This window comes from Danio rerio, chromosome 4 (genome assembly GCF_052040795.2).
Source record: "Danio rerio strain M-AB ecotype USA chromosome 4, GRCz13ab, whole genome shotgun sequence".
In the NCBI taxonomy this organism is placed as follows: Eukaryota; Metazoa; Chordata; class Actinopteri; order Cypriniformes; family Danionidae; genus Danio; species Danio rerio.
The window spans coordinates 8,948,473-8,961,287 of record NC_141024.2 but is presented as its reverse complement, the minus strand read 5'-3'; the positions used below and the strand labels follow the sequence as shown (position 1 = coordinate 8,961,287).

General features: G+C 39.8%; 1 protein-coding gene across 5 annotated transcripts in view; it reads right to left on the bottom strand.

Moving 5' to 3' along the window:
• Positions 1-1,010: 1,010 nt before the first annotated feature.
• Positions 1,011-12,815, bottom strand: part of erc1b (ELKS/RAB6-interacting/CAST family member 1b) — a 307,170-nt gene continuing 295,365 nt past the window's right edge. For 4 of the 5 annotated variants that reach the window (XM_088649956.1, XM_088649957.1, XM_088649958.1 and 1 more), the window contains one exon: positions 2,890-3,794. In XM_088649956.1, the coding sequence (XP_088506082.1) occupies positions 3,657-3,794 (138 nt within the window). In that variant the 3' untranslated portion in view covers positions 2,890-3,656. Of the gene's footprint in view, positions 3,795-12,815 lie in introns of all 5 variants that reach the window. The other variant, XR_015942247.1, reaches the window with a different exon arrangement.

Sequence of the window (12,815 nt, the reverse complement as noted above, 5' to 3'; positions counted from 1 at the left end):
TGAGGGGTCTGTGTTTAGTCTAAGTGGGGAGATTCAGCCAGGGTGTAGATAACTGAGCCCCATATTTCAGAGACAGCAGCCAAAACTGTGTTTGTGCGTGAATGAGATAGAAAGCGACGGAGATGAAAAACAGGATGGGTGTCATCAATCAGCTGTTTGCTTTTAAAAGCCCAACAGAGCTGCTCGTCACATTTATGTCCTCATGAGGAAGTCCATCAGTGGTAATTAAGAGCATAAAACCATAAAATGCTTTAGAGAGATGCAATCTATATGATGGCAATAAGATATATGGTGCCAAGGGTGAGAATGGCACGCGAACAAGTGCTTTGCGGGCACTGCCCATGTGAGCGTGGGAATATATTGTTAAACTAAGACTTAGTTAGGTGTTAAAGGATTTGGGTGAATCTCTTAAAACAGGATAAGGTCATGTCGGGATAAACTCAAACAGACATTCTTTCATTATAATGAAGCATTTAAGTTCTCATTACCGCAATGCAACAAATTAGGAGCTTCTCTCACCATTATGCATAAAAAAATAAAAAAAAATCACATCAATAACGCATATCTTCCACAAATTCCCATTACCATAATGCTAAAACTGTCATGTCAACTAAGTCTTTTCACATATTGTCATTACAGTTCTGCAAAAAATCCATAAGAATTAAACACTCTCAGAAATAAAAGTGTACAAGCTGTCACTGGGGTGGTACCTTTTTCAAAAGGCGCACATTTGTACTTGAAGGGTCCATATTGGTGCCTCAAATATATATATATATATATATATATATATATATATTAGTACCTAAAAATTTAAAGAGGAACACTTTTCTACTTTTTAGGTACTAATATGTACCCTTGAGGTATTAAAATGGACCTTTCAGATACAAATTTGTACCTTTTCAAAAGCTACCGCCCCAGTGACATCTCCCGCACCTTTATTTCTGAGAGTCCTGGAAGCTTATTTTCCACCAATTCTCGATACCACAATACAAAATAATCCATTACAGTTGAACAAATTTTCCATTAGTCATCATTACTGCAACAAACAATTACTATTAAGCATATTTTTTTACTAATTTTAGCTAATATGATAATATATTATGCCAATTCTCATTACTTTAAAGCAGAAATTCATTGCAATTAAGCATATTTTACACCAAAGTTCCTTAACATAATGCATCATGACAATGCTTTGTTTAGTGAAAGTAATGCTGCAATTATAAAAATTTCAGATGTTTAAGAGGAAATAAATGCTTTGTGGTCACCCTATAGCAGTATATGTATTTTTTCTTATGAATTTCGGGTAAAAAGAAACCTAGAATGTTCATGAGATTCACCCAACTTCTCCAAAACACTTGTTATAGTTGAGTCATTCCAATAGACAAACAAACATAAGCTAGCAAGCATGTTTTGTTTTTAAAAGAGGTCTATTAGATGACTAATAGACATCCAAAAATAGTCGTCTTGGCTAAAACAAGGCTAAATTTGGGCTGTCAGTGAAAATCTAGTAGACTAGACTAGACTAACCATCAAATAAACAGAAATGAATGACTACACACATGAAGTCTGTTTTATCTGTCTAATTTAGGCTATTCTTTTTAGATGTCTATTAGATTTTCACTGACAGCCCAAGTTTTGCCTTGTTTTACCCAAGCTGTCTATGTTTAGATGTCTATTAGACATCTAATAAATACAAAATTGTTTGCTGGGAAACCTCCGGAGGACAAGATGTGTACTAGTTATAGGCACAACATCAGTAGCTCACAGAGTGACTCAGAGGTCAATCAAATCTGGGTAAAGCAAACATTTGGCATCACGTGGCGTTTTCTAGTGAGTACGGAGATGAGCAGAGGTGGAGTGTTGATATGGGAGCGTGCGAGAGGGAGATGATTATATTTGCTGTGATCTCGTGCTGTTTGTCTTGTCCGTCGAGGGCTTATCGTGCGGAGAGGAGTATGACTAACACAGCACAGCAGGTCAGAGCCATAAACTACACACAGGCATGAATGAGGGAGGGATGAGGAGATATATAGAGAGAGAGAGAGAGGAGCAGAGGGCATGTTACGCCCAGTGTCATCCACAGGGGCAGCGGGAGGAGAAGTCGACTCTGGACTTTAAAGATGAAGCAACCACGTTTATCAGCAGTTGAACAAGGTTGAGTCTTATCACTCCTGTGGCCGGTCCAGAGACGGACACCTAGTGCCAATGGATATAGACCCATATAACCATAAAGTGTAAGAGGATACACCTGCCGGCTGTGCTAACAGAGACGCCCGGGTCTGAGGATGAAGATATGAAGCCAAGCAGAGAGAAAGATGAGCATGATGGTACGCTGGGATCAAAGCTTGATGATATCTCACAAAAAAGCAACCGCAAAAAAATCAACTAGCATCTGTTCCAGAAAAAGAGAGAGTGGTATAAAGATGAGGGTATCTAATCAACTACTTGTATTCGACCTTATCTGTGAAATAACAACATCTGCACTCTTTGCTTTGGAAAACTGCGAAACTACTGCCAGTCTTCATCCCAGTGTGAGACCACATAGTTTTGGGAGTAGGGAATGAGTGATAGGTGCCTATTTTCCTATTTCCAGTGATGTGTGGCAGCTGCGCTCTGATGATGAGGCACTTCTGCCTCCACAACATCTGTGTCGGGAATAAAGCCTCTGTTTTACCACCCTCGGCATCAGAGAGCCGGCCATGGAAAAAAAGCAAAAGCAAAACATAACCAAACCAAAACCTGCCACATGCAAAGACAAATGTTAGCAGCAATAAACCTACAACTTCCAAGGCAAATAATTTTCTTCCTCTCACCTTTAACAGACACAAACCAGGGCTGTGGTTTCTTTAGCTGGTGACAGGTGCATGCGGGATAACATTACCCATATTGTCCGTTTTGTAACTTTTATGTATGAGACTTCAGGAGGAAATCGGCCAGCAACCAAGTCAATAGTAAATTCCCAGATGGTGGGGGCTGCAGTAATCTAAACCCGCTACTGACTACGATAGTAAAAGTATGTTAAAGTCCGCATGGACTGTCTGCTGGCACAACTGGAGCATTAACCAAGTTTTGAGTGAAACCAGATGGTCTGAAAGTGCAGGAGTTTTGCCCTGCGCGAATGACCCATAATTTAACGTCAGTAACAAAGCATCTACAAGAAAAAAGAGGGGGAGGGGAAAAAAAAATCTAAATTGCTTCAAAACGGTTTCAAAATCCTGCAGCTTTTAAAAGCTGTGGCAATCGTGTATATCAAGATAAGGAGACTATTTCCTGCCCCTCACAGAGAGAACGGCACCTCCCGCAGGACGGCTTTCCGAGACAGACATCTTAATAAATGAACATGTCCTGTAATACTGAGCCTCTCAGCCGCTCGTTTCCCCTCTTTCGGTTTCCTCTTCCCCGTGTTTATGTGAGGGTGCAGAGAGGATGGATGTGGTGGTAGGGGATGGCAGCCTACCGTTCCCACACCTCAAACCCAATCCAAGCGTGCACTTGACTTGTGAGCTGTCAGTCTCTCCCGCATGTGTCTGTCCTATGAGTTGTGCATGGGGGTGAAGGTGAGAGAGAGTTTGTGTGTTTTTTTTTGCATACTGTGACATCAAAGCAAAGGAGAAGCGGGAAGAGAGGGGGCGGCAGGGCTCGGCTCTGCAGTCCGGTCAGCATGACTCCTCCAGAGCATTGACCACCTGCTCCAGGATGTCCGGGCAGTGATCGGCGATCTGCTGCAGGACAGAGTTTGCGTATTCCTGCAGTTCGGCACTCTCTCGCTCGCACTGCTCCAACTCAGATTCCAGCTGTAAAACCAAACAGAATAAAGCGTTTATGAACATTTGATATTTCTATCATCTTAAATCATCAGTTCACCCAAAAATCTAAATTCTGTTATCATTTACTCTCCTTCTTCTTGTTACAAACCTTTTTGAGTTTATCTTTAGCTAAGCGCAAAAGAAGGTATTTTGAAAACTGGGGAAAAACCCTAACCATTGACATTCATAAGCTATGTCTCCATCCAAAAATATGAATTAACTTCATGCGCAAAATTTAAATATCACTTAAAAGTAGCGTTTCCATCCATCGAGTCAAAGAGAACAAAATCGTCACTTCCTGATAACTGGTGCCAAATATCAACAGTAAAAATGTAATATGCTGGGGTAGGAGAAGCTGCATGAAGCTTTTCTTTATTTAATAAATGACTTGCGCCTTAGAAGACGATGGCAACATGCAATTAATGCGTGGTGGCCTTTGAAGGCATGAGATGCGGAGCACAGACACTCTTAAATATTCTGGAGGCCATTAATAATATAATAACACTAATACTGAAACACATAAGGTGCTTTAGAATGACCAAAACAACATTTCAGATGTTTTACAATGTGCTCAGCTTGCTGGTTTGTCCATTCTCACACATTTTAATCATCACATGATCGCTTATAACAAAACCATATGACATTTTTTTTAATGAACATACTGGAATTTGTTCAGTAAAAGTGTTTCTATTGTAATTTATGGCATTTTTCCATATTGAATAAAAAGTTTATCCCACTCAATTATGCACATATGTTTTTTATGCTTAATTTCACAATTTATGCACATTTTGGCATTTACATCAACCATTTTTTTTATGTGCATTTCCAAAAATCCGCATAAAAATAGGTGGATGGAAAGGTAACTACGATATTTGTTTTTCCTACTATGAATCTCAATTGTTTTCAGGCCAAAAACGTCTTCCTTCATCTATCTTTAGAAGATGCTGGTTGCTGGAACCCATCAACTTCCATAGTAGGAATACAAAATTACAATTGTCCAGCAACTATCATTTTACAAAATAACTTTATTTGTGTTCCACAGAAGAAACTCAAATAGGTTTTGAACAAATGAAAGGCGAGTAAATGATTACATAGTTTTCATTTTTGGGTGAACGATCCCTTTAACAACAAGCTAAAAGCCCTTGATCTTGACAAAATAGTAACACTAATATTACATTAAAACACAGCAGGTTATGGACCATCCAGCACACTAGACTAGATTTAGTGTTGAAACTCAATGGCAACATGCAACCGGAGAACTGTTTAACAGCCTGAAAATGACAGAGAATGAGCCAACTGATGATGCAGATGTGAGCTTATGTGGATCGAGACCCTTTGACCTTCAGTAAGAGGGTCCTTCTGTTTCACTTATGCACTGAAAACAAATCACCTCAGCGAGCACTTCTTTTTAAATCATTATATAAAATTCAACACTTGGAATTTGCCCGAAAGGTTTAATTTTCCACTCATTAAAAGAAACTCAAACTAAAGAGAGGGATTTAACGTTTTACAGCACCTCCGTCTAATGATAATCACAGGTGTGGTTATCTTTAATGCTCAAATCCTTTTTCCAAATGATTTCCGTAGAGGTTTGGCCATGGGGATGTGGAGAAACGAGAGAAGGGAAGAGGGATTCCTTAATGCTGGCAATGCCAAGCTGGAAAATATGCCACAGCATGAGCAGGTGCCTCTTTAACTGGCTAAAACACACACACACACACACACACATACACAGGAAACACACACTAATGTGGCCAGCGAATGGTTTATTTTCCTTCAGATGATTTAAAAAGACAAAAATATACTCTCATCAAGAGGACTAATTATTCAAACAGCGTGCGACAAAGAGAGAAGGAAAAGATTAATAAAGGGAGCCGGAGCATGTGCGTGGATTATCAATTACCATAATCACTATTTTGGTCTTGTTTTCCAGCAAAATATTTCAAGGCCTTTAAAATAAGAACTTGAGAAGGAAACGTTGCATAACATAACAAACTGGCTTAAGATACTAAGATAATCATCGTTTGATAATCGAGAGTGTAACAGTTCTGTTTATTTTTCTTACCCTATTGGCAGGCCCAACTATTTCTGCATTACTGGGATGATTTTCTGCTGATGATTCAATCTGCTGAAGTTTGAGAAGTGGATATAAATATGGTAATGTGTGTGTTCAGTGGAAGAGTAATAGACCAATAGCTCAAAACATTATTAATAAGCAAAAATATGTCATAAATAAACATGCAAGGAGAGTGGTATGCGTGTGGATGTAAAAATGTATATAACATTTGATATATTTTCAAAAAAAAATGCGTAAATAGCTTCAGAAAATGTATAAATATTATTTTTGAAATAATTTTAATGGAAAATTTAGAAAATATCTAGTGTTTTTGCCACGTTTTTAGAGCAAATATCTAAATATTCTGAAATTAAGACACATTTACTGAAGTAGCAAAATGCCTAAAACTATTTCAGATTTTTTATTTTTTTTGTTAGAAAACAAGACTTAATATCAATTCTTCACAGCAATTTCGTTTTAAATAAACGTGTCTTAAATATAAAGCTGCATTATGCCTTTCATTTTGGTTCAAAATTAAAAATAAGTAATCCTTCACTCATTTTCCTTTGGCTTAGTCTCTTTATTCGCCAGGGGTCGCCGCAGCGAAATGAACCGCCAATTTATCCAGCATATGTTTTACACAGCGGATGCCTTTCCAGCTGCAACCCAGTATTAAGAAACATCCATACAAACTCACTGACACACATACACTACAGCTAATTTAATAATTCACCTACAACTGTGGGAGAAACCAAAGCACCCGAAGGAACCCACACGAGCACTTTGAGAACATACAAACTCCCCACAGAAATGCCAAATGGCCCAGCCGGGACTCGAACCACCGACCAAATGGCCCAGCCGGGATTCAAACCACCGACCAACTGAGCCACGTGTCGCAATATGTAATCATGTTTTTAAACATCTGAAACATGATATGAATTATTTGGCAAAGTGACCTATATATTGCATTCATAATCAAATATTTATTGCATTGCAATATATACATTGTAAACAAAAAATACACCTCAAAGTAGTGAATTTGTATTTATAAACTGCTTGAGTTACATCATCTACACATTGCAGCTTTAAGAATATTCAAATATATGTATTAGAAAAGATGCCAAAGAAAACAAAAACATGAACAGGTAAAAAGACTAAAAGGTCTCCATAATCTTGGACCAGGCCGTATCCTGAGCAGAAGCTGTAGCGGTCATGGAGGAGTGGAGAGCATGAGACTGATTTCAAACCCCAGTGACAGACAAGACTTCGCATTGATCCCGTGGGCCATCCTGAACATCCACCTGTGACCTACACACACCTGCAGCTTCTCTATAATGGACGTCCAGTGTTCTCCAGCCTCAGCCCCTAGACTGCAGCTCTGCAGAAGTTTGGCCAGAGAAGAAATGGTTGTGCCCAACTGAGCCTGGTTTCTCTCAAGGTTTTGTTCCTTTACTTTCATCAATTGATGAAGTTTGTTCCTCATCGCCACTGGCTTGCTTGGTTTGGGACTTGTAGAGCTGCCCATCAATGGATTTGGTCTTCAATGTTTGGACTTTCAGCAGTGAAATTTGAAGCACACTGAACTGAACTGAATCTGAAACTAGATTGAGAGCTTCAATTTGCAAGACCTTCTATGTTAAGCTACTTTGACACAATCTACGTTGTAAAAGCGCTATAGAAATAAAGATTGAAAATAAGGGAAATGGTTTTCTTGCTGTGAAAAAGATTTACTTTGCAGTGCACACACTCTCTGATTAAGAGCCCTTTGAACCCAGACTATACCAGGTCCTGGTCTGTGGCCTCTGTTTGGCCCTATCTGGACAATCAGCGTTTCGTGGTGCTGTACCGCTTTTAAATTGCTTTTCGTATTTGAACACAAGCCACTGAACCAAAGCCCATAGAAAGTGGAATATTTCACAAAAACCCACAGAAGTATTTTCTTTGGCTCTCCTGGCCTACGAACGCCAACTTTAACAAGGTTAATGATAAAGACATCTGTAACAATAACTGGAAGTAATATTCATACATCATAAAATATGTTTCCCTTTCATGTGTGTTTTTGTGTAGGTTTGGATCGCGCGACTATTTCATAATTAATGAATGAAAACATGCCCCGACGGGTCACCGGGGGCAGGCCGAGCGATCTGTCAGATGCCTGTTTGCACAAATGTAGGGCAAACACACTGGGAAGGGAAGAGGAGCCACACAGCTAGGGCTAATTCTATGCTAGGAGCTCTAGGGCTTCGAGAGGGTTTGCAGAGAGACTGACGGATATGCCAACAAAAGTCTTTCCATCTCGGGGCCTCTGAGCCAGGAGTGAGCGAGAGGGCAGGTCAAATCCTGGATTTAAGACCTGGCCGGGAATTAGGCGGGCATAATAATGCAAAACGCTGACATTTATGGCACGAAAAGCTACATTAGAAGGAAAAAGAGTTACTTGAGTGTTTCAATTTTGAGTACAAATGGAGACGTATATGACTATAAGTGAACACATAGATGTGAAAGTCTATGCAGATGGAAAACCGATGATTAGAGGTCAAATCAAATAATCTTTTCAAAGGCTAATGCCAATTTTAAAAAGGCGAAAATAAAAGAAATGGTATTTTCTTGTAAATGTTCTTCAATTTCCTGTTTTAATTACAACTTAGGAGTTAATTTTTCACCTTGATAAATGCCTGAATAAAATAAGCACTTATTATGAACCATGTTTACATGAAATGCACCACATTTGTCACAAAATGATTGACAAATTAATCAGGCTAGTCGATGTATAAATTGTAAGTACATTCCTCAAAAAAATTACATTTTTATGGTTCTTCTCACTCATTCTGTTGATTACACTATTAATTTTGCAATCAGATGTTTACCGTTTTGCAGAATATTTGGATATATTATAGCTTTGAACTAAGACTGAACTGTACAAAAAAAGTCGGTCCCACTTTATATTAAGTGGCCTTAACTAATATGTACTTACACAGGATCTAATAGTTTGTTACAATGTACTTATTGTGTAAACACATGCATTTACTTTCTACTTATGCTTAATTAAATACATGTATGTAATCACATCTGTAATTAACTTTTATAATTACATTTGTAAATACACTGTTGACCATCCCTTACACCTTAACCCACTCTTAAACCTACCCATGCCACCAAACCTGTCCATAACCCAACCTCTATCCCAACTCAAAAGCACCCCAAGTGTTCTCAAATAGATTATAAACACAGTAAGTACATTGCATTTATTTTTTTGAGGTAAGTTCATAGTAGTTAAGGACACTTAATATAAAGTGGGACCATAAAGTCTAGTAGCAAGATAATCCTGACTTAAGGCCAATTTATACATCTGCATCGCAAACACAGTAGGTACAATGTAGCCTTCATAATGCTGCATACTCTTTGCTGTACCATGATGCACACCTGCATGTGCATTACCTGTATGTAATATGTAAATGTAACTATACTTAGCTCAAGATCTGTGATTGGTTGTTTTTGTAGCAGTCATGTGTGGGTGGGAATGAGTGCCATTGGAGTAGAGCGAGGATGATGTCACAAGTTTTTAACAAGTATTGATTATTATTCTTTCTTAAATGACAGTGGGTTTAAACTACTTCTAAAGTAGCATATCATGCATTTCTGGTGTAAATCTAAAACACCAGCAAAGAAACTCAATAGATCCAAAAAAAAAAACTTTCATTGTCCACTTGTAACATAAAGTGTATTACCTGAGTAGCACTGACAGAACGTGAAATTATGAATGCTCACAATGGTGATGGCTATCAATTACTCACGCTTTAGGGTGTTTAATCTAAATTCTACATAAGATGCAGTTCACTTAATGACCACTTGTGTCGCTATTACTGACGTTTCCTAAATTATACATGCAGCCCCTTAGAGCAAACAGTCTACTAATAGCCTATTTATTCATTCATTTATTTTCGTTTTGGCTTAGTCTCTTTATTAATCCAGGGTCACCACAGCGGAATGAACCGCCAACTTATTCAGCATATGTTTTACGCAGCAGATGCCCTTCCAGCTGCAACTCAGTACTGGGACACATCTATACACTCTCATTCACACACATTCACATTCACACCTATACCGCATGTCTTTGGACTGCTGGGGAAACTGGAGGCACCCAGAGGAAACCCACGCGGACACAGCGATAACATGCAAACTTAACACAGAAATGCCAACTGAGGCTCGAACCAGCGACCTTCTTCCTGTGACAGTGCTACCTGCTGTGCCACCTCGCCGCCCACTAATAGTCTAATGAGGACTAATTGATATGCAATTTCAAACTTAGTTACAGTCAAAAGAATGTTTAAAGGGGACCATCAAAATAAAGTGTTCCCAAAACATCACATATATAAAGAGAGGGAGAAAGAGAGAGAGCGCATTGCAATCGCTGGGTCTGGGGTGGGTTAGGTGAGGGCTGCCCTGGCCCGATTTAACTTGATCTCGTCACTTGTGACGACACTCCTGGGAGGCTGGAGTCCGACACGTTGGCCAGGAGAAAAGCGAAGACGTGATGGAGACGAACGGGGCGAGAGAAAGAGGAGTGTATTGAGTCATGAGAGGAGGGTTAATGAGCCTCATCGGGGGCTGATGTATGGGCCTGCGTGAGGGCGCAGCTTGGCAGAGCGCCGCCGCTGTAAGCCCCATTAAGAGCAGACAGTGGAGAACTGGAGGAAAGGAAGAACTAGCCAGAGGGAGGCCAACGCTGCCACACGTGTGGCTCACTCACAGCTGGCCTAGAAGAATTGAGCAGGCATGCTGATGTATAAGAAGGCAATGCTGCTTTTAGGGTGCTGCCAATTAACATTAATGATTACACCATTATATTACTCCCTCTGAAAGCTCAGTGGGAACATCTGCCAGTCACAACATTTTACATATCACAGATTTCTATGTGTTAAATTTTTGGGCTACTTTCTGCTTTCATTACCCAGTAAGGTTAGAGCACTAACATTCATTCCACTAAACTCTGCCTGTAAGAAAAATCGAAATATTTAAAAAAAAAAAAAAACTCACAAGTTATGAGTTGGACAATTAAATATATTCTCTGCATGATTAGCAAAGCTTTCCCAGAACTGAGTTGTGGCTGGAAGGGCATCCGCTCCATAAATGATATGCCAGAAAAGTTGGCAGTTCGACCCCTGATAAATAAGGGACTAAGGCGAAGGAAAATAAATGAATGATTAGTAAAGCACAGTGTTTTATGTCAGGGCTAGAGGATAACGTATGATAAGTATGGCACACTAAACAAAAAAGTTCCTTTCAAATATTAAAGCCCCATATATCCAACTGATACCTGAACAAACGTTAACAGGTGCAAGACAGACAGATAATGAAGAAGCTCCCTTGTGTGACAAAAAGGCACCATTACTTCCCATTTTATGACTGTGTGCTTAGTAGAAATCCTCTCAAAAACAGAGCTATAAAGATAACAGATAAAAGCAAACCATCCTGAGAAAATATCCATCTCATTATCTGTCTCCATGCCAGCCTTGACCCAAAAACACGAGAAGATGAGAAACAGAAGATTCTACTATGGTGTGCTATTGCAGCAGAGTATTTTCAGGTGTTACTGTGTGCATATGGTCAGTCTTGTGTCTTGACAAACAACTGCTGCATTAATGAGAGCAGAACAAACACAGCAGCGGACCATCACAGTCAGACGATGACAGTAGAGTCTGGACAGCGCTGACGGCACTGACTATGACTCAGAAAGGATGTGTTTCAACAAACGCTGGGCTGCACATTTATGCCTGGAGTGGCACATGGAGATCAAACGGCAGAACTCAAAACCTTCAAGCAAATCCGCTCTCCGCGTCACCTTGGATGACACAGTGTCATCTCCGCAACCTATACTCCTCCGGATACTTCAATTTAGTGGGACGTTGGGGAATGTTAACTCATAAGTCTCACAAGGCTGAACATCTGATGCACAGGACACACAAAAATTGGAAACACATCAGATTTTAAGGAAGCTGCCATCTCATCTGTTAAATACTACAGTATTTCTAGGCCAAACTGCCATTGGGATATCAAACCCACTTATGGACATAGAAAGCTCTTGTGTTTGTAGTTGTGACAATAAGTGTTTATTAGGATCAATGAAACGCTCTTGACGACAGGAGACATTGTTCTTGAATGAATGATTCATTTGTTACACATCCGTCTGTTAGTGTAGGTGCACAGACTGGACATGTTCTTACCATTAAACATGACAGAATAAAACCAACAGCTTTACATGTCTACATGTTGACCTCTATGTAATTCTTGGCCCAAGAAAGCTGCAATGAAACCCAGACCATCAGTCTAAAGTTCTGGCTACATGAGAGTAGCAAGGTCCAACACTATAGCGAAGTCAAAAAATGGAGAGGCTAACACTAGAACAAGCTCCAATCAAAGAGAATGAGAGAGTGTGAAATAAAGGGGGATCTTAGGTAGGGGAATTGACTGCCTTCTGCTAAAGCAATCAAGACTTTGTTCAATAAATCTGCATAAAGAAAAAATGCCATTAGCCTCTCCCCTAAATGTGACACTGCTACAGTATTTGGAGAGAAAACAATGACTCCTTTCGCAGGAAACTGTGTTCTTTTGTCACGGGACCATATTAAAAGGTCCTCATAGTTTCGAGGGGGGGCTGGGGGGAGTTTGGGGTGCAATCCACTATACATTTTTCAGGAAATCCCCCAAAAAACCTTTGGGCCACCTTTCTCCTCTAATAAAGTAAGATGAAGTCACTCAAAGCTCCTTTCTGGAAGGTTCTTCTCTTCAGGCCAAGCTTTAAATGCTCCCCCCTCTGGTGTTCTTCTGCTGGTTCTAGTGTGCTGTTACCTCTGCCAACCTGATGCACACTCTGGGTGAAGGTTTCACTCCCTTCTACACCACTTTTTCCCCCCCAAAAGGAATGAGCTAGTTGAACTGCATTCTTCCTCCAA